Source organism: Orcinus orca, chromosome 10 (assembly GCF_937001465.1).
Source record: "Orcinus orca chromosome 10, mOrcOrc1.1, whole genome shotgun sequence".
NCBI lineage: Eukaryota > Metazoa > Chordata > Mammalia > Artiodactyla > Delphinidae > Orcinus > Orcinus orca.
The window spans coordinates 22,825,830-22,848,673 of NC_064568.1; the positions used below are offsets into that span (position 1 = coordinate 22,825,830).

The 22,844-nt window shown below is 37.8% G+C and overlaps 1 protein-coding gene across 1 annotated transcript in view; it reads left to right on the forward strand.

Moving 5' to 3' along the window:
- The window catches only part of SUCLG2 (succinate-CoA ligase GDP-forming subunit beta), a 337,575-nt gene extending 315,590 nt beyond the window's left edge, over nt 1-21,985 (forward strand). The window contains exon 11 of the mRNA XM_033424868.2: nt 21,831-21,985. Within this exon, the coding sequence (XP_033280759.1) occupies nt 21,831-21,970 (140 nt within the window). The 3' untranslated portion in view covers nt 21,971-21,985. The remainder of the gene's footprint in view (nt 1-21,830) is intronic.
- The last annotated feature ends 859 nt before the right edge of the window (nt 21,986-22,844 follow it).

Consider the following 22,844-nt stretch of genomic DNA (forward strand, 5'->3'; position numbering starts at 1 on the left):
TGAGACTAGATATCAATTACAGGAAAAAAACTGTAAAATATACAAACACATGGAGGCTAAGCAATACACTACTAAATAACCAAGATATCACTGAAGAAATCACACAGGAAATCAAAAAATACCTGGAAACAAATGACAATGAAGACACGACGACACAAAACCTATGGGTTGCAGCAAAAGCAGTTCTAAGAGGGAAGTTTGTAGCAATACAGTCCTACCTCAGGAAACAAGAAAATTCTCAAATAAACAACCTAACCTTACACCTAAAGTGTTCACACAAAGAAGAACAAAAAACCCTGAAAGTTAGCAGAAGGAAAGAAATCATAAAGATCAGGTGAGAAATAAATGAAAAAGAAATGAAGGAAACAATAGCAAAGATCAATAAAACTAAAAGCTGGTTCTTTGAGAAGATAAACAAAATTCATACACCATTAGCCAGACTCATCAAGAAAAACAGGGAAAACACTCAAATCAATAGAAATAGAAATGAAAAAGGAGAAGTAACAACTGACACTGCAGAAATACAAAGGATCATGAGAGATTACTACAAGCAACTATATGCCAATAGAATGGACAAACTCGAAGAAATAGACAAATTCTTAGAAAAGCACAGCCTTCCAGGACTGAACCAGGAAGAAACAGAAAATATAGTCAGACCAATCATAAGCACTGAAATTGAAACTGTGATTAAAACTCTTCCAAGAAACAGAAGCCCAGGACCAGATGGCTTTACAGGCTAATTCTATCAAACATTTAGAGAAGAGCTAACATCTGTCCTTCTCACATTCTTCCAAAATATAGCAAAGGGAGGAACACTCCGAAGCTCATTCTATAAGGCCATCATCACCCTGATACCAAAACCAGATGAAGATGCCACAAAAAAGGAAAACTACAGGCCAATATCACTGATGAACATAGATGCAAAAATCCTCAACAAAATATTAACAAACAGAATCCTACAGCATATTAAAAGGATCATACACCATGATCAAGTGGGGTTTATCCCAGGAATGCAAAGATTCTTCAATATATGCCAGTCAATCAATGTGGCACACCATATTAACAAACTGAAGGAGAAAAAACATACGATCATCACAAAAGATGCAGAAAAAGCTTTTGACAAAAGTCAACACCCATTTATGATAAAAACCCTCCAGAAATTAGGCATAGAGGAAACTTACCTCAACATAATAAAGGCCATGTATGACAGATCCACAGCCAACATTGTTCTCAATGGTGAAACACTGAAACCATTTCCACGAAGATCAGGAACAAGACAAGGTTGCCCACTCTCACCACTATTATTCAACATAGTTTTGGAATTTTTAGCCACAGCAATCAGAGAAGAAAAAGAATTAAATGAATCCAAGTCAGAAAAGAAGAAGTAAAACTGTCACCATTTGCTGATGACATGATACTATACATAGAGAATCCTAAAGATGCTACCAGAAAACTACTAGAGCTAATCAATGAATTTGGTAAAGTAGCAGGATACAAAATTAATGCATAGAAATCTCTTGCAATCCTATACACTAATGATGAAAAATCCAAAAGAGAAATTAAGGAAACACTCCCATTTACCACTGCAACAAAAAGAATAAAATACCTAGGAATAAACCCACCTATAAGGAGACAAAAGACCTGTATGCAGAAAATTATAAGACACTGATGAAAGAAATTAAAGACACTACAAACAGATGGAGAGATATACCATGTTCTTGGATTGGAAGAATCAACATTTTGAAAATGACTGTACTACCCAAAGCAATCTACAGATTCAATGCAATCCCTATTGAACTACCAACCAATGGCATTTTTCACAGAGCTAGAACAAAAAATTTCACAGTTTGTATGGAAACACAAAAGACCCCGAATAGCCAAAGCAATCTTGAGAAAGAGAAATGGAGCTGGAGGAATCAGGCTCCCAGTCTTCAGACTATACTACACAGCTACAGTAATCAAGACAGTATGGTACTGGCACAAAAACAGAAATATAGATCAATGGAACAGGATAGAAAGCCCAGACATAAACCCACACACATATGGTCACCTTATGTTTGATAAAGGAGGCAAGAATATACAATGGAGAAAAGACAGCCTCTTCAATAAGTGGTGCTGGGAAAACTGGAAAGCTACATGTAAAAGAATGAAATTAGAACACTCCCTAACACCATACACAAAAGTACACTCAAAATGGATTAATGACCTAAATGTAAGGCCAGACACTATAAAACTCCTAAGGAAAACACAGGCAGGACACTCTATGACATAAATCACAGCAAGATCCTTTTTGACCCACCTCCTAGAGAAATGGAAATAAAAACAAAAATAAACAAATGGGATCTAATGAAACTTAAAAGCTTTTGCACAGCAAAGGAAACCATAAACAAGACCAAAAGGCAATGCTCAGATTGGGAGAAAATATTTGCAAATGAAGCAACTGACAAAGAGTTAATCTCCAAAATATACAAGCAGCTCATGCAGCTCAATATCAAAAAAACAAAAAACCCAATCCAAAAACGGGTAGAAGACGTAAATAGACATTTCTCCAAAGAAGATATACAGATTGCCAACAAACACAAGGAAGGGCGCTCAACATGACTAATCATTAGAGACATGCAAATCAAAACGACAATGAGGAATCACCTCACACCTGTCAGAATGGCCATCATCAAAATATATACAAACAATAAATGCTTGAGAGGGTGTGGAGAAAAGGGAACCCTCTTGCACTGTTGGTGGGAATGGAAATTGATACAGCCACCATGGAGAACAGTATGGAGGTTCCTTAAAAAACTAAAAATAGAACCACCATATGATCCACAATCCCACTACTGGGCATATACCCTGAGAAAACCATAATTCAAAAAGAGTCATGTACCACAATGTTCATTGCAGCACTATTTACAATAGCCAGGACATGGAAGCAACCTAAGTGTCCATCAACAGATTAATGGATAAAGAAGATGTGGCACATACATACAATGGAATATTAGTCAGCCATGAAAAGAAACAAAATTGAGTTATTTGAAGTGAGGTGGATGGACCTAGAGACTGTCATACGGAGTGAAGTAAGTCAGAAAGAGAAAAACAAATACCATATGCTAACACATGTATATGGAATGTAAAAAAAAAAAAATGGTTCTGAAGAACCAAGGGGTAGGACAGGAATAAAGACGCAGACGTACAGAATGGGCTTGAGGATACGGGGAGGGGGAAGGGTAAGCTGTGACGAAGTGAGAGAGTGGCATGGACATATATACACAACCAAATGTAATATAGATAGCTAGTGGGAAGCAGCCGCATAGCGCAGGGAGATCAGCTCGGTGCTCTGTGACCACCTAGAGGGGTGGGATAGGGAGGGTGGGAGGGAGACGCAAGAGGGAGGAGATATGGGGATATATGTATATGTATAACTGATTCACTTTGTTAGCAGAAACTAACACACCATTGTAAAGCAATTTTACTCCAATAAAGATGTTTAAAAAAATAAAATGAAATTTCTATTCTATCCCTTAATATGTTCATGTTTGCTAAGTTTTAAGATTCAGATTACATGGAAGAAAATTTATACCTTTACAACTATGCCAGTCTAATAACAGTAGTTTGTTCATTAACTATTTTTACTTGCTTTCCAATTTTTCTTTGAGCAACGAATAAGAAGAAAACAGTACTTCCAGAAGAAAGCAGTACTTCAGTTAAAATAGAAAAACATTATAAAATATTTTGTCCGCTTAAAACATACGTTTGTCCACAAAATCATTTTTTTCTTACATATTGTTATAAAATAGCTTTTTCAGCTTTCTCATTGTAACTTGATTTGTAAGAGATTTCAACAATGTCAGCCAAGAACTTTTTCACTTTTTACAAGCTGCTATACTTGTTTTGTACAGCGAATACACACAAGTGGATATAATCTATAATCAGCCTACATATTCTTTGGCAATAAATGCAATACTCAGGGACGTGTTATAAACTCTAGTATCTTCCTGTTACATAAGTGGCCCAGAAGAGATAGAAAAGCTTCCCAAAGAGTTTAGCTTACTTCCAGAGAGAAATCTGGCTCACCCACTCACAGATAAGAAATATATAGACACTTTGAATAAGCTTCATGATTGCAATATGTGAGAATATTCATTCCTTTTACTTTCCCCTTGAGAAAGTTAGATTTAATTGAACATTTATTTTAGGATGGAGAAAAAAAAGAAAACCGCTGATTCCTGAACCTGAAAACAAATCAAGGACAATTTTTTCCCCTGAAATTTATCTGCATCTCTGCCTCTTTATGGCCTCTATCTATGAAAGCAGAGCTGCAATAAGTTCATGTATTCATTAAATAAACATTGGTGGAGGACTTACTAGGTATATATGACAGTCACCAAGATAGACATTGTCCTTTCTCTTCATGACACTGACATTTTCATGAGGAGATAGACAAAGAAAACGATCAACAAGCAAAATCATTGCAAATTTTGATAAGTACAACAGAAGAAATTGCTTGACAGTATAAGATCTCCAGATATAGCAATGAAGAAAGGTCTCTTCAGGGAGAGCTATTTTAGCTGAGATAGGAGGAAACAAGCGGGATAAAGAGTGATTCAGGCAGGGAGAACAATGGCCTTGAAACAGGAAAGAACTTGAGGATGGCCAAGGGGTGTGGGTATAATGTTTCTGGCTCCATGGGAAACAGGGTTAGGCAGAGAAGCAGAGGCTGGATTCCAGAAGCTCCGAGTTTAATGCATTTGGATTTATTCTAAGTGTGAGGGCAAGTCATTGAAGATTTTAAGCTAGATAAACATAATCTTATTATTCTGCCTACTTTGTGGAAGATGCATTAGGGTAGGCCAAGGATAATAGAGAGAGAAGTTTAAAAACAAAAACTTTTTTTAAGAGACCCAGCAACCAGGGATAACTATCGGAGCCAGGATGGAGGTAGAAAAAAACTTTGTGATATATGTTGGAAGGGAGAATTGATGGAAGTTGTTGATGGCTTTGAAGTGGGAGGAGAGGTAAAGGGAGAAAGCAAAGAGGACTCCTCTGTTTCTGGCTTGAGTGAGTGGATCTTGGTGCCTTTTACTAAAAAGCCCATATTTCAGGGCTTCCCTGGTGGCGCAGTGGTTGAGAGTCCGCCTGCCGATGCAGGGGACACGGGTTCGTGCCCCGGTCTGGGAGGATCCCTCATGCCGCGGGGCGGCTGGGCCCGTGAGCCATGGCCGCTGAGCCTGTGCGTCCAGAGCCTGTGCTCCACAACGGGAGAGGCCACGGCAGTGAGAGGCCCGCGTACCGCAAAAAAATAATAATTAAAAAATAAATAAAAAGACCGTATTTCATATCTGTACAAGGAATACAACAGTTTTTCTTACTTGTTAGTGTTTCAAATGATGTTAAGCATACAATGTGAGACTTTTACCTTTTATCTCACGCTTAGCAGTTTTTTTATTGGCTCATAAGTATAGATTTCTACAGTTACGCAATACATTACATGGATAATGTTGATATCAGTTGTTGTTTTTAAAAATGAAAGACTCCTACTCTTAGAAGCAATTTCTTACGTATATCCAGTGGATGTGACACTATCATCGAAAAATAAGCACAAGAGTTGATGTAAAGCTTTCTTTCAAGTATCCATTGTGTGGTCCATAATTCACCCTGAAGAGCTGGTACTATGATAGCAAGAGGTTCTCTCAAATATATTTATAACAATATAACCCTAGATTTCTGTTTTATACAGGTCAGTGGAGAATCATCACTGCTGAATCAATGTATCTAACTTCTTGAATGTCTGAATTTAAAAAGAATACATTCCTGCTAAGATTCCTATCAACTCTTGCTGATTATGTTTCATAAAAGCAAATTCTTGTACAGTGGGCTTTTAAAAAGACCAATTTTCTGCTTCTCCTGACTATATGAGACATTCAGGAATTAATGAAAAAAACAATGCCTGTCTGGTTTGTAAGCATGACAGTCATATTTCTGCATAAATTCTCATAGGTCAACTCAAGAAACAGTTCAGAGTCAAAATCTCATCTAGTCACCTAGATTGAAAACTAATTTCTCTAAAGTATATCCTATATTAAAGCTCTTTCATGCAAATAAATAGCAAATGCCTTATCCTCTCTTCCTTTATTAGTTGGGCATGTCATGAATTTGAATAGAACATTTTGTTCTGTACTCTAATTACATGCGTTATCAGGAAAAATCTATTCCTTGCATACATATCACTAGAAGCAGCTCTGCGAGTGTGGTTCTGTCATAGGGCTCGTCACGGCAGTTCATCGTAATATAGACAGTTTAATCTTTTTGTTTCATACAAGATTAAAAGTCACTTGATATCCATTTCTTTATAGCTTGGACAGTGAATCCAATTGGACTCAATGCGTATCTAACTACCATCTCTATCGTGAAGATGGACTCCATTTTCCCAAATATACTAGGTAATTATCTGCCATTATGGGGAAAATAGTTCATTGATGAGAAAACCCAGGAAAACTGATTTTCTAAAAAATAATGTTTACTCACAACTAAGTGGCTGAACAAGAGGAATCAATGATATCCTTTCCCTTCAGATGAACAGACAAACCAGAATTGTCACCACCTCTTTGGCAGTTTGAGGACATGGTGGTTCTGTTTGGTCATTTGGTTTATTGGCTGTTGAAACCTAATACCTTTGAAAAGAAATGACTTTTCAAAGCCCTTTATTGGATCTCAGGATCTGTCAGTAAAAAGAAAGAAAAAATAAATAGATGGAATTTGGATGCAAAGAAAAATGACCTTCATTCAAAAACTACTTATTAAAATGATAGTACAATGCACTTCGTCTATGAGGTGTCGAGTCACAAATAAGAAATATGGGAAACTGTAGAACTGTTGAAATTTAAGTTATGTGGCACCTTTCCATCAGAAATGCAACAGCAATTTAGAGCTCAGCTCTCCTGGCAGGTCTATGTTTCAGTAAACAAACAAAAGGACTTTCTTGAATGCAATGCCAGCCACAGGAAAAGATCCACATGGATTGGAAAGAATGTTGGGAAATTGATGTGGTTTATTCCTCTTGTTCAATATATTTACATATTTTATCCATACTTATATTTATACTGAGGATCAAATTAATATGAATGAGAGTCAGCACATCCCGTTGGAATATTCTGAAACACCACCTGTTAGAATAACTGGAAAATGGAGCCTCGGAAAGAGGAAGCAGTTTTCAACTCTTTATAATCCTGCAAACATTCTAGTTTAATTTCTGAACCACATCATGTGTGTTATCTCACAACTGAGATGATTTTCCAACAAGTGCCTAGAACTGTACAAATGAGGACATGTTCTGCTACTCAATAAAAATGAATGGGTTTGAATAGAAAGGAGAGTTTTGAAGAGTGGTCTTGAATGCTTGGGAGATGTTTTTGGTGCTTTGAAAGGAGCAGCAGATAGCTTCCCTGTTGTCTGTTAGGGGTGTCCCCCTCACCTTTTCTCCCCTGAGATGAGAGTGGGCATCGTCACTTCCTCATTCTCATCATCATTGCAACAGTCACTTAGGAAAACCTGAGATGCTGGGAAGCTTTTCTTGGAGACCCGGGCATTTTTACCCAAAGGCTTAGAGGCAGATAACGAGGCTATAGGGTCAGGCTATGAAAAAGTTGGTCATCCAGTTCTCCTTGCCCAGGTAAACCTGAAGAATTGATGGTAGGAGGCAATCACACTGGCCGTTTGTCAGTACAGAGGATCAAATTCAGCTGCTGGCTGTCGTTGCTCGCCTTGGGGGTGATTTTTTAGGATTTTCTTTTGTTTCCTATCTTGTTACCCATGCTTGTAGGATGTATGGCTAAGCAGTCAAACCTAGAGGGTTTCTAAAAGATTCTTAGGGTTGTTCACTTTCTGTTTTTTGCAGCTTTTCTCTGCTCTAACCAAGGTGAGGCTGTATATTGAATTCATTCTAATACAGGCACTTTGGGAAGGGTCTGTGAGTTGTGTCAGGCTATTATTGTTATATGCACTATTCTTAAAGCCCAACTTGTTGGAAGGCTTTTTTTTGTTTTTGAATTCCAAAGACTTGCCCTGGGAAGAAATGTGTTATAATTAATCAATAGCCACTTTCACCTCTTCTCTCCTACTCTGACGCTAGTCAGCAATTGCAACAGGGCAATTACGAAAACTAAAATGCTCTGTCATATCTATTCCTCAAATTGAAGGATAAAGTAAATGAGTTGTGATGGAATAATTATCAGACAGTAAGAGTACTTTTCAGGAAAGAATGTTTCTTAACCTTTTCTCAATAGTAAGTATCTTCTCAATGTTAGAGGAGAGGTGTGATTTATTTTTTAAAGTGTGAAAATATTCTGAGGATGTTAAGAAGTCAGACACACAAATAGAGGGAATATGAGAAGAGATAAAGACTCCATTTGAATTGGAAATGGGGGGAAACACCACTCAACAACACCAGCATACATCTTACTTGCCTGGGTCACTCAGCCACCTCTAGCTTCATTAGAGTCTGAGGAAGTAAGTTGACTTTAGCTGGGAACACAGTATTGTTGCCTGCACAAAATCAGCATGTTGTTAGTAAGGACAAAGGGAAGAATAGATGTTGAACAGGCAGTGAACAATGTCTGCCATACTATGAAAATGCTGCTCATATCATTCAAGTGGTTCAATCTGGAAGTAAACCAGGTGGTTTATGCTCATGGACACAACTTTGTGATTCTTTACTCTTCCTTCTTTATTTTAAGCACAACCAAAGAGAGAGTGGGTATTTCATATATATTTTACATGGTTGCCTTCATCTGTTCCATGACCTGTTTCCCTTAATGAAACTGATGCACATGTTGTTTAGCAGGAAAGGCTTTCCCAGCACATTGTATTGGAGGATGGCACTGTCAGCCCACTACCTGGTAGGGTTGTGTTGAGATTTCTGTCTTCTGAAGATGGAAGTGAATTGTCAGTAACCCATCCAGACTCTAATTTCTCTGGGCTTTTTGGTCATTTCTAGACCTCTTAGAGGGCATAACACATGTCTAAAATAGAAAAAGACAAAGTTAACTGAACTAGACTTGTCCTCATCAGATATATTATCCACTAAGAGACCAGAGTGACATTTGAAAATGTCCCCTCGATCATGTCATAACCAAATGTTATGATAGTTTTTTGTGTCCCTTCCCCTCTGATAGGAAATAATACTCTAACCCCTTGGCATGACATTTAATGGCCTCTGTAATTTGACCTCCTCCTACTTCACCACCAAGTGATCCTCAGCCTCCCCTTTGGCCTCAAGTAACATGAAATTGCCTGCCCTTCCTCATATCTATCAGGCTGTTTCCCACTGTTCTGCCTTTGTACTTGCTATGACTTCTTTCAGGAGTACCCCTCCCCCCACTTCCTCACCTCCCTACCTGTTACTCAATCTTTAAGTCACGGGTTCTCAGTTCAGTGATCTCCCCTGTTCCCAGCCAGGGGACTTAGGGAATATCTGGAGACATTTATGGTCATCCCAGCTGAGAAGAGGGTGCTACTGCATCGAGTAGGTAGAGGCCAGAGACAGAACAGCCCCCTACAGCAAAGAATTATCTAGCCCAAAATGTCAATCCTGCCAAGGGTTGAGACATGCTTCTTTATGTGTTCACCCCTCCAGAAGAAAACTGTTTCTGAACTTTCTGTTACTGTCTCAGGTACCTCCCTTAACGTTGCCATAAAACTACTAAGACTTCTTAAGAACCTTGTACTTTGGTGATTAAGAACTTAGAGTCAGAACCTTTGATTTTGAGTTCAGTTTTACCACTCTGTCCACTGGCAAGTTATTGAGCCTCCATTTCTTTATCTGCAAAATTTGGTATCTAATTCTTGCGGTTGTGGTGAGATTGAATGAGACAATGCATGTGAAGTGCTCAGTGCAGTGTTGGCAGCTCAGTATAGAGTAGCTGCTACTGCTGCTGTTGTTGTTACTGTGCTTATCCTTATCTATCACTCTACTTCTAGGATCAGAGATGGATTTACCAAGAAACCAGGGAAGTTTAAACTTCCGGGCCCCTCATTTTGCTTGGGGCCCTTCCAATGCCCTGTACCTTATTCTGTATTCAAGATTTTACATTATTGTCTCGAAGACACCTCCCCCCCCTGCCCCTGCTTCCTCTGCCTATTGTATAAGCTCCAGGCCCTACAGAATTTAGACTTGCCTCTGGTCAGGGTCTAGTATAAAGCCTTGATATTGGGACACAGTAAATATTCATCCATGGCAATGATTATCAGCAAGTTGCCAACCATCCTGTAGAGAAATGTGCTTATCCATTGTTGTGTGGTTTTTAAAAAACACTTCAGGCTTAAACTCCCATTGCTGCCCCTCTTTCTTATTGTTGGGGTCCTCTGGAAGGCATTGCAGCCTGTCATTCAGGAGCAATGGTATCCCTCTCCTTCTGTTTTCTCTTTCCAGTTGAGGCTTCACCATTGTCACAAGGACAATGAGGAAAGAAAGTATGTGCTATCACTGATTATTTACTGAAGAGAATTCTGATGTAACTGCCAAGAGCAAAGCCCTGTTTCCATGGGGACTATCTGGGTCTGGGAAACATCTGTTAGCACAAAATTCAACTTATTACAGTATTTGCTATGCAGTTTTCTGACTTGCATAGCCTCTCAACCTCAGCTGGCTCCAACATCCTGCCTACATTTTCAGAGATAAATACTTGTGTATGTGTCTGTGAGTGGCTTCCAGCCTTCCAGTGTCAAGGTTGACATGACAGGAAGGAGAGAGCTGGACAGGTCAATAAGGAAAAAAAAACTATGATGTTTGAATAATTCCCAAGTCTGAGCTGGCGTTGAAAACTACATGAGGCATTGGAATTCTGTCCACAGAGAAGTCCAGTGACAGACACCTAATAAAAATGGAAAGATAATAATAGAAAAAGGATTGCAAGAAAATTAAACTCTTAAAGTAGGAAGACTCAAATAAGAATGAGAAATAATAATGCAAATATCAAACTTTTCTCACTGTATGGCTGATTGATCAAGGAGGATAGCTTATAGCTTTTCTTCCTTTAAATTTGTTATCTAATCATTATCTTATAGCATCCATCCTTCAGAGTAGAAATCACACAGGTCTTCATTGAGAAACCATAGGCAGAATCTTCTCCTTGAGTGATTTCCATCAGCAACTGTATTTTTCATCAGTCCTTATTCTGATTAGGATGAAAGCTGGGGAGGGAACAGCTACATTTAATCCTTTTGATCTAAGAAAAAGTAGAAGATGAAGCAAAAAAGAAATGTTTCACCATGGGAGAAGCTCTCATCTGCTTGCCTGTGATCCTCAATTTCCTTATCTGTAAAATGAGGTTAATATTCACCCATTAGATTTTTGCAGAGTATAAATGAGGCGAGGCATGGGAGAGATCTGTATCATGGTGCTTTCTCCTCAGAGACTATTTTCCATGGACCCATTGCTTTATTTAATCATAAGGACATGCCAGTGGCTTCCACATTGATGGCTCCAGCCCAGACCCCTTTACTAAGTTCTAGGTTCACATGTTCTGTGCTCCGAGAACATCTCCATTTGGCCTTCTCCAAGGCCCCTTAAATGCACACAAACATATTGAAATTGTCATCTTTTCCCCAACATCTGGTCGTTTTCTAATATTCTCCAGCTAATGAATTTGGCATCACCATTTATGTGAACAAGCCAGAAACCTAAGTTTCCCTTTTCCAATCTTTAGTGACACCATTCTCCTCAGTACAAAGTAAAGCATTCTGAATGTAGTCCCAGGTTTCCTTATGTCTGTGAAGACAGGGATATAAAAGAAAAGCAGAGATTATTTTTTATAGAATACAGGTTCTTTAATGAAGTACTCTGTGTCTGAACCAGTTTAGCACCTGGAGTTAAATAAATACTATTCCCTGATCTGCTAACCTGCGGGGATAGAACCAGTACATAGGCAAAGAGTGCAATGAAAAGGAGATTCTGGATGTGAATTAGACATGATTTTGTTTCTTTTAGATTCCCTAAAAAGGCAAAGGAAAATCAATAGACTTTAGAAGAAGAAAATAGGAAGAAAGAAAGTAGAGTTGAAATGTTTTTTTCTTGCCTCCAAACACACATTACATTTATCAAAGGAAATAATATGATTCTTAAAAATGTTTGTTATTGCCTTTTAATCTCTATATCAGTAACATCACTCAAGTAGCACTACGCAGCCTGTAGGAGAATATGAAACTAGCTTGAGAGAATGTTTAATTGTTTACAACTTGATTTTATTTCTCATATGAATACATTTCAATATTCACAATTGCTACTGATCTCTGATTTAGGATTTCTGTTGGAATTACAGTGCATTAACATTTTTTAAAAAAGTGCTGTATAGGATCACATAATTTAAGGCCCAGTGGGATATTTGGGATTGTCTAGTTCATAACTTTCATATTCAAAAGAAACTGGGATACAGTGGGGTTAAGACTTGTCCAAAGTTTTCTATAGCATGTCAGAACTGAATCTAGAACCTAGACTTTGTGAATCTCTACCTAGTTCCTTCCTTCTGGTATTGTTGGTCTTTACCTATTGTATTTTAAACTTTTTTTTTTTTAACAAAAGAGTTCTCTCAATAAATGTTCACTGAGAAATTTGTTTTGTTAAATTCTTTTTACATGCTTCAGGACACTCTTATCGCAATAAAAATAAAAGGAACTTGATACAAAACCAAGGAAAATAAATGTTGTATCTTGACCATTTCATTTCCATGTTATTCTCTCTCCATTTTCTCTGAATGCCCTCTGCATCTACCATTCTGAATCTTCCTTTGACCTTGATTATTTTACCAATTGCTGCAAGCTTATCGTTAATGGCCTTTTGACTTCATTACCAAAATAATCTAAACCTATTATTGAAACATTTATGTCCTCACTTGTCTATGTTTAAACATTAAACTTTCACTGAAAGTTGAATCCAATAAAATAACTGTATTTTAAAACTCTTGGTAACTGGCTTCCTAACCATCTTTTTAAAGAATTTGGATTAATTATTAAAATAACAGATTATTTGCCTTAATATTAACTGCTTGGTTTTTAAAGCCAGTTTGTATGGGTAGACAGCCTGCTGTTCTCTGCATATTAAAATTCAGAGTACACAAAGTAGATCTCAGCTTTGTTTAGCTTATATGCTGATCTCACATAATATTACAGTGCACTTGAATCCAGTGTACTCATGTGAAATCCACATGTGAGGTGTATTTCTCTACATGTATCACACAGCAACACAAAATCTCACAGATTAGTAATGCTGTCTCCATCAGGAAGTACCATTTATCAGTGATAAATGTAATGAGGACAAATGCACATTTTTTTCAGGTTAAAAAGCATTTTTACCCACCCTGACCCCCACATATAAGCAAAACCAGGCAATTAAATGCCAAAGCAGGCTTGGGAATACGAGTACAATTTCATACTGGTGTTTCTGACTTGACTGAAGTTTCCCAAAGTGTCCTGGAAATTAGAGGTTTCCATTTGCAAAGAACCCTTGGCCCCTGGCCACTATGGTTGGTTCAGAAGTAAACATTTGTCCTAATCAGAGCATCTGAGGATCAATGCTTTTATCAGAACTATTGGGAAGGGAGATTCTTGCTTTGATAAAAATATAGTTTTCCTTTAATATGCAAACATACAGTTTGCATTTCTCTTAATTTACAATTGTACAAGTCTCACAAAGAACTTTAAATGAAATAGCCCATTCTGTGGTTGATCAGACACGGAACTGTTAATATATTAAGCTGATTAAGATGTCTTTCAGTGCTAACAGTCATCAAGTCTAGCTCTCTCTCCTTATTTTTGTTTCTTTAGGGAAATCACGTCTGTAATTGCTTTGGCCTTTATATTGCAAATATACAGTAGATAATCTTAAATGCAGTCACTGACGAACTCAATTGTTTCCTAAAATTCCTCTCCCCTTTTGTGGTATGAAAGAACAACGAGGTTGGTGTTTGCCTCTGTGGTTTATTTCTTGACTCCCTCGTTCCTAAATTTCTTTTGTCCAAGGTCTCTCAACCAATACAGTCAAAACCCAGGGAGGAAAAGAAATTATGTCTGGTAGAAAGTTAGGTAAAATTATGACCCTCGCCATTGGCATTTTAGAGATTCAGACAGTCATGTGTTCCAAGTGACTTCACACTCATGGCTGAATGGCAATGAGAAAACTGTACTTGTATTTCAATATTTATGACATCATTGAGTCACTTTTTTGCGTTTATTTTTTTCTGCCTTATACCCACTCTGATATGCCAACACCTGAGATTCTAAGAGGACTCACTCTTCCCTACTTTTCTTATTTTTTTTTTCTATTTTTAAAATTAAAGTATAGTTGGTGTACAATGTTGTATAAGTTACAGGTGGACAACATAGTGATTCGTGATTTTTAAAGGTTATACTCCATTTATAGTTATTCTAAAATATTGTCCATATTCCCTGTGTTGTACAATATATCCTTGTAGCTTATTTATTTTATACATAATAATTTGCATCTCTTAATCCCCTACCCCTATGTTGCCCCTTCCCCACCTCCCCACTGGTAACCCCTAGTTTGTTCTCTATATCTGTGAGTCTGTTTCTGTTTTGTTATATTCACTAGTTGGTTGTATTTTTTAGACTCCACATGTAAGTGATATACAGTATTTGTCTTTCTCTGTCTGACTTATTTCCCTTAGGATAACACCCTGCAAGTCCATCCATGTTGTTGCAAATGGCAAAATTTCATTCTTTTTTATGGCTTTTTATTCCATTTGTTTCCATTGCATATATATACAACCTCTTCTTTATCCATTCATCTGTTGATAGACACTTAGGTTGCTTCCATATCTTGGCAATTATAAATAATGCTGCTGTGAACATTGGGGTGTATGTATCTTTTTGAATTAGCATTTTTGGATTTTTTGTATACATACCCAGGAGTGGAATTGCTGAGTCATATGGTAGTTCTATTTTTAGTTTTTAGAGAAACCTCCATTCAGTTTTCCACCATGGCTGCACCAATTTACATTCCCACCAACAGCATATGAGGGTTCCCTTTTCTCCATATCCTCGCCAACATTTGTTATTTGTGGTCTTTTTGATGATAGCCATTCTGACAGGAGTGAGGTGGTATCTCATTGTGGTTTTAATTTACATTTTTCTGATGATTGGTAATGTGGAACATCTTTTCATGTGCCCATTGGCCATGTGCATTTCCTCTTTGGAAAAATATCTATTCAGGTTTTCTGCCGGTTTTTTAATCAGGTTGTTTGTTTGTTTGGTTGGTTTTGGTGTTGAGTTGTATGAGCTGTTTATATATTTTGGGTCAGTTATATCATATGTAAGTATTTTCTCCCATTCAGTAGATTGTCTTTTCATTTTGTTGATGGTTTCCTTTGCTGTGCAAAGTTTTTAAGTCTAATTAGGCCCCATTTGTTTGGTTTTGCTTTTATTTCCTTTGCTTTAGGAGACAGATCAAAAAATTATTGCTGTGGGGATGTATGTATATGTCCAGCTGATCCACTTTGTTATACAGCAGATACTCCAATAAACATGTTAAAAAAAATTATTGCTGTGATTTATGTCAGAGTGTTCTGTCTATGTTTACCTCTAAGTGTTTTACAGTTTCTCGTCTTACATTTAGGTCTTTAATCCATTTTAAGTTTATTTTTGTATATGGTGTTAAAGAATGTTCTAACTTCATTCTCTTACGTATAGCTGTCCAGGTTTCCCAGCACCACTTATTGAAGACTATCTTTTCTCCATCATATATTCTTGCCTCCTTTCTCGTAGATTAATTGAAAATAAGTGCATGGGTTTATTTCTGGGCTCTCAATTCTGTTCCATTGATCTACGTTTCTGTTTTTGTGCCTGTACCATACTGTAGCTTTGTAGTATAGTCTGAAGTCAGTAACTGTGATTCCTCCAGTTCTGTTCTTCTTTCTCATGATTGTTTTGGGTATTCGGGATCTTTGGTGTTTCCATACAAATTTTAAAATTATTTGTTCTAGTTCTCTGCCTTCAGTAATTTGATAGGGATTGCACTGAATCTGTAGATTGCCTTGGGTAATATGGTAATTTTAACAATATTCATTCTTCCAATCCAAAAACATGGTATATCTTTCCATATGTGTGTGTCATCCTCAATTTCTTTCATCAGTGTCTTATAGTTTTCCAAGTACAGGTCTTTTACCTCATTAGGTATGTTTATTCTTAGGTATTTTATTCTTTTTGATGCAACGGTAAATGAGATTGCTTCCTTAATTTCTCTTTCTGATATTTCATTGTTAGTATATAGAAATGCAACAGATGTCTGTATATTTATTTTATATCCTGCAACTTTACCAAATTTATTGATGAGCTCTAGTAGGTTTCTGGTAATGTTTTTAGAATTTCTATAGTATCCTGTCATCTGCAAAGAGTGACAGGTTTACTTTTTCCTTTCCAGTTTGGATTCCTTTTATTTGTTTTTCTTCTCTGATTGCTGTCACTAAGACTTTCAATACTATGTTGAATAAAAGTGGCAAGAGTGGACATCTGTGTCTTGTTCCTGATCTTAGAGGAAATGATTTCAACTTTTCACCATTGAGTATGATGTTAGCTGTGGTTTTGTCACATATGGCCTTTATTATGTTGAGGTATGTTCCCTCTGTGCCCACTTTCTGGAAAGTTTTTATCATAAATGGATGTTGAATTTTGTCAAAAGGGTTTTTTTGCATCTATTGAGATAATCATATGTTTTTATTCTTAAATTTGTTGATATGGTGTATTGTATTGATTGATTTGTGGATACTGAAAAATCCTTGCATCCCTGGGATAAATCTCACTTGATCATGGTGTATGATCCTTTTAATGTATTGTTGGATTTGGTTTGCTAATATTTTGTTTAGGATTTTTACATCTATGTTCGTTGGTGATATTGGCCTGTAATTTTCTTTTTTTGTGAAATCTCTCTTTGGTTTTGGTATCAGGGTGATGCTTGCCTCATCGAATGAGTTTGAAAGCATTCCTTCCTCTGCAATTTTTTGGAATAGTTTAAGAAAGATAGGTGTTAACTCTTCTCTAAATGTTTGGTAGAATCCACTTATGAAGCCCTCTGGTCCTGGACTTTTGTTTGTTGGGAGTTTTTAAACTACTGATTCAATTTCATTACTGGTAATTGGCTCGTTTGTATTTTCTATTTCTTCCTGGTTCAGTTTTGGGAGATTGTACATTTCTGGTAATTTGTCCATTTCTTCTGAGTTTTCATTTTATTGGCAGGTAGTTATCTGTAGTAGTCTCTTATGATCTTTTGTATTTCTGTGGTGTTGGTTATAATGTCTCTTTCTTCATTTTGATTTTGATTTGGGCTCTATCTTTTTTTCTTGATGAGTCTGGCTAAATATTTATCAATTTTGTTTACCTTTTCAAAGAAGAAGCTCTTAGTTTCATTGATGTTTCTATTATTTATTTACTGTATTTCATTGATTTCTGCTTTGATCTTTATGATATCTCTCCTACTAATTTTGGATTTTATTTGTTCTTCACTTTCAGGTTCCTTTAGGTGTAGGATTAGTTTGTTTGTATTTTTTCTTATTTCTTGAGGTAGGCTCATATTGCTATAAACGTTCCTCTTACAACTGCTTTTGCTGCATACCATAGATTTTGGATCATTGTGTTTTCATTTGTCTCCAGGAATTTTAAAATTTCCTCTTTGATTTCTTCAGTGATCCATTGGTTGTTTATTTGCATGTTGTTTAGCTTCCACATGTTTATATTTTTTGCAGTTTTTTTCTTGTCATTGATTTCTAGTCTCATAGCATTGTGGTTGGAAAAATTGTTTGATATGGTTTCAGTTTTCTTAAATTTTCTGAGACTTGTTTTGTCACCTAGCATGTGATCTATCCTGGGGAATGTTCCATGTGTACTTGAAAAGAATGTGTGTTCTGCTCCTTTTGGATGGGAAGCTCTATATATATCAATCAAGTCTACCTGGCCTAGTATTTCATGTAAGTCTACCTGGCGTAGTATTTCATTTAAGGCCAGTGTTTCCTTATTGATTCTCTATCTGGATGGTCTGTCCATTGATGTAAATGGAGTGTTAAAGTTCCCTGCTATTATTGTGTTACCGTCAATTTCTCCCTCTATGTCTGTCAATATTTGCTTTATATATTTAGATGTTCCTATGTTGGGTGCATATGTATTTACAATTATTTAATCTTCTTAGATTGATCCCTTGATCATTATGTAGTGTCCGTCTCTGTCTCTTATAACAATCTTTATTTTAAAGTCTATTTTGTCTGATATAAGTATTGCTACCTCGGCTTTCTTTTGATTTCCATTTGAGTGGAATACCCTTTTTCATTCCCTCACTTTCAGTCTGTGTGTGTCTTTAGAGCTGAAGTGAGTCTCTTGTAGGAAGCATATATACGGGTCTTGTTTTTGTATCTGTTCAGTCACAGTGTGTCTTTTGATTGGAGCATTTAGTCCATTTACATTTAAAGTAATTATTGATATATATATTCTAATCGCCATTTTGTTCATTGTTTTGCGGTTATTTTTGTAGGTCTTCTTTGTCCTTTCTTCTTCTTTTGTTCTTTTCTCTTATTATTTGATGACTGTCTTTAGTGTTATATTTGGATTCCTTTTTCTATGTTGTGTGTGTATCTAGTATAGCTTTTTGGTTTTGGTTACCATGAGGTTTTTATATAGCAATCTATATATATTCATGATTGTTTTAAGTTGCTGATCTCTTAATTTCAGATGCATTTTAACAATCCTGCATTTGTACTCTCCTCCCTCACAATTACTGCTTTTGGTATCATATTTTATATCTAATTGTTTTGTGTATCCCTTAACTGCTTACTGTGGATATAATTGACTTTACTAGTTTTGTCTTCTAACCTTCCTACTAGCTTTGTGCATGAGATGATTTCCTCCCTTTACTGTATGTGTGCAGTTACCAATGAACTTTTTCCTTTTGTAATTTTCATGTTTCTAGTTTTGGCCTTTTCTTTTTTGCTTAGAGAAGTTCCTTTAACATTTCTTGGAAAGTTTTTTTGGTGGTGCTGAACTCTTAATCTTAACTTTTTCTTGTGTAAACCTTGTGATCACTCCATCAAGTCTGAAGGAGAACTTTGCTGGGTAGAGTATTCTTGGTTGTAAGTTTTTCCCTTTCATTACCTAAAATATATTGTGCCACTCCCTTCTGACCCACAGAGTTTCAATGAAAAGTCACCTGATAGCATTATGGGAGTTCCCTTGTATGTCATTGGTTGCATTTCCCTTGATGCTTTTAATATTCTCTATCTTTAATTCTTTGTCATTTTCATTACTGTGTGTCTTGGTGTGTTCCTCTTTAGATTAATCCAGTATGGGACTCCCTGTGCTTTCTAGACTTGGATGTGTGTTTCCTTTCCCAAGTTAGGGAATTTTTCAGCTATTGTGTCTTCAGGTATGTTCTCAGCCTCTTTCTCTCTCTCTTATAGGGGTCCTTCCAGGACCCCTATAATGTGAATATTAGTGCACTTGATGTTGTCCCAGAGGTCTCTTAAACTGTCCTCATTTCTTTTTCTGTTCAGCATCAGTGATTTCCACTACTGTGTCGTCCAGCATGCTGATCCCTTCTTCTGTATCATGTAGTCTGTTGATTCCTTCTAGAGTATTTTTCATTTCAGTTATTGTATTCTTCATCTCCGTTTGGTTTTTCTTTATATTTTCTAACTCTTTGTTAAAAAATTCTATCTTCTTGCTCTGTGTATCCATTCTTCTCCTAAGTTCTTTCATCATCTTTACTGTCACTACCCTGAACTCTTTCTCAGGTAAATTGCCTATCTCCACTTCATTTAGTTCTTATTCTGAGGTTTTATCTTGTTCCTTTGTTTGGAACATGGTCCAGGGTGTCTTGAAGGCTGTATTGGCCTGCTTGTGGATAGGGTCAGAGCCCAGCTGGTCTCAGGGCAGATTCTGGCCTGCTGCTGGGCAGGCTGGATCTGCAAGCTATGGGATTGTGGTTTTCTTGCATCTGGTTTCTGCCCCCTGGTAGATGAAGTTCGTCCAGTGGCTAAAGTAGTCTTCCTGGAGAGCAGTGTTGGGGCCCAGGGTGTTCTGGGGCTTGTGTCTACACACTGGTGGGTGGAGCTGTGTCCTGGGTCCTCTGGTGGTCAGAGCCATGTCTAGAGGTGGCTGTGGGCTCAGGAGGTCTTAAGGCAGCCTGTCTGCTAACGGGAAGGGCTGTGTCCCCACCCAATTGGTTCCTTGGCCTGACACATCCCAGCACTGGTACCTACAGGCTGTTGGGCCAGGGAAGGGCTAGGGCCTAGAGCCAATAAGCTAGATGGAGGATTACACAATGGCACTTGCCAGCACCAGTGTCCATGTGGTAGCAGGAGCTCCCAAGAATGGCTACCGCCAGAGTCTGTGTCCCCAGGGTGAGCTGAAGTTGACTCCTGCCTCGCCAGGAGACTCTCCAAGATCAGCAGCTAGGTTTGACCCAGGTTCTTATCAAATTACTGCTTCTTCCCTGGGTCCCAGGCAGGGGGGGGAGATTTTGTGTGTGGCATTTAAGAGTGGAGTCAATTTCCCTCAGCCCTCTGGGACTCCCAAAAGTAAGCCCCATTGGGCTCAAAACCAAATATTCTGGGGGCTTATCTTCCCGGTGCAGGACCCCCAGGCTGGGGAGCCTGACTTGGACCTCTGATCTCTCACTCCTTTGGGAGAACCTCTGCAACTTAATTATTCTCTAGTTTGTGGGTCATCCACCTGTGGGTATGGGACTTGACTATATCGTGAGTCAGCCTCTCCTACCCATCTGGTTGTGGTTCCTTTTTATGTCTTTTGTTGTAGAAGGTCTTTTCTGGTGGGATCTTGTCTTTTTCATTGATGGTTTTTCTGTAAATGGTTGTGATTTTGGTGTGCCCATGAGAGGAGGTGAGCCCAGGGTCTTTCTACTCTGCCATCTTGGCTGATCTCTTATTTCTTCATATTTTTGGCTGCTGTCACATGACCCAGGCTTGACAAACCACAGTATTGCACTCGAACCTGCAAGAGGCTTTAAGATGTATATTCAAGAACTTTTATCAGAATGACTAAAATTATTAGAAAGGGAGGGTCATCTTTCATCCATTGGACTTGAAGCTGAGCAGATGTCAGCCTGGAGTAGTTGGCTGCTAAAGCAAACAGTGTTGGCTTGCTCGTAGCCCTGAAGCTCTCACCATTTCCTTGTTCATAGACCCAGTGGCTTCTGGCTGCAAGCCACTACGTCTTTCTCCCTCAGGGCTTTTTCTGGCCATTGCAGCCAGTCCACTCAGCTGGTGTGTTTATAGGATAGGCTTCAAGTGCCAGAGAGTTCATGTTCCCAGAGCAGCTTTCCACCAGTGACTGATGGGAGTTGGTAGATCAAAACCCCATCTCCGTCTCCCCTTGGTTGACAAATCTCTGAAGTGTGGACTTGAATTATCAGTGTCGAGCCATTATTTGTTATTTACCTTCATGTGGATATATACATGTGTGTATACACATATGTATACATATATGTATATGTGTTTGTATGAATACATGTATACATGAATGGATATACATAAAATATTCATATAAATCCATGTACAGTTCATAATTTTTATATTATTCATAATATTTTTATATTGTTTTATGTTGTTATATATCTCTGACTTAGGTGGGGGAGTATTTTTTTAGTACCTCCCTGGCTCAGTCCTAGAACATTCTTCTAATGTGTTCAATAAAATCACCCAATATTTATATAATTCCAGAGCTAATATTCAGCCAGTGTTTACCAGTACAGTCATATCATTTCTATAACAGCACTAATTTTATGGGTGTCCATTCTGATTGACCATTGTACATGCCATAATCTCTTACAGATGGAATTAACATCATGGTTGTCTGCTCACACCCACCATCAAAACCGTGTCCTTGTCTCCTTGTGGCCCAGAATCTAATCCCACCTTCTCAGAGAACATTCCTGCTTCCTCCAGCCAAGGCTCAGGATAATCAAAGTTGAGAGGAGGATGCTCGTTTCCTAGAAAGGAAAGGTAAAGAATGGAACCCTTGACTTCTTATCCTGAAGGCAGGATAAGTTTTTAGAGATATTTGCGTTTCCAAGATCTCTTATCTCTCCTCAATTCCAAACAGAGAGCCATGGTCTCTCTTTGCCTTTGGATTTTGGCAGAACTAAAACCAAAATCTTCTTGGAATCTCTGCTCCTATTATGTTGTGTAAATACCTGAATTCATTGACTTCATTTATGAAGGTCAAGGAACAAGGAGATGGACCTCAGAAAGGAATGGGTGCATAGCAGTGTGTCTCTTGACAGAGAAGTAGAAGGATGGTCAACTTCATGGATCAACAGTTGGAATAGAGCTGGTCGATGTCAGCAGACCCTGCCCCTGTTTTCTATCAGATAAGTCTCCCAGAACTCAAGTCACACACACTAGTTTCCCTCAGCTGGAGGAATAAAGGTTTGAGTACCTTAATCTGATTTAGAAAAATATAATTTTAATTTAAAATATCTGTTTTTCAAATAGTTAGGATATAAGTAAGTAGGGAAAATAGGAAATGGGTATTTCTTACCCACTTGAAAATTGGGATCAAAGAACCATACCTTCAATGGCCATATAGAACAGGCTAATGAAAAGCAGAGACTATCTGCAGTGAGAACATGTTCCCTAGACCAAGGACTTGTTCATGAGAAATCCTAATGGGACCATGTGTGGGAAGGGTTACCTCGTATTTCCTGTATGAACAGGCTAGGTAAACTGTTTCAGGGCTCCATGGGATGCCAAGGTCAAGGTCTGCCGGTTCAAGATGATGTACAGCTTTCAAGGGCATGCACAGCTTTCCATAATCTGGGATTGAGTGCTTTTTGTTGTGTTTGC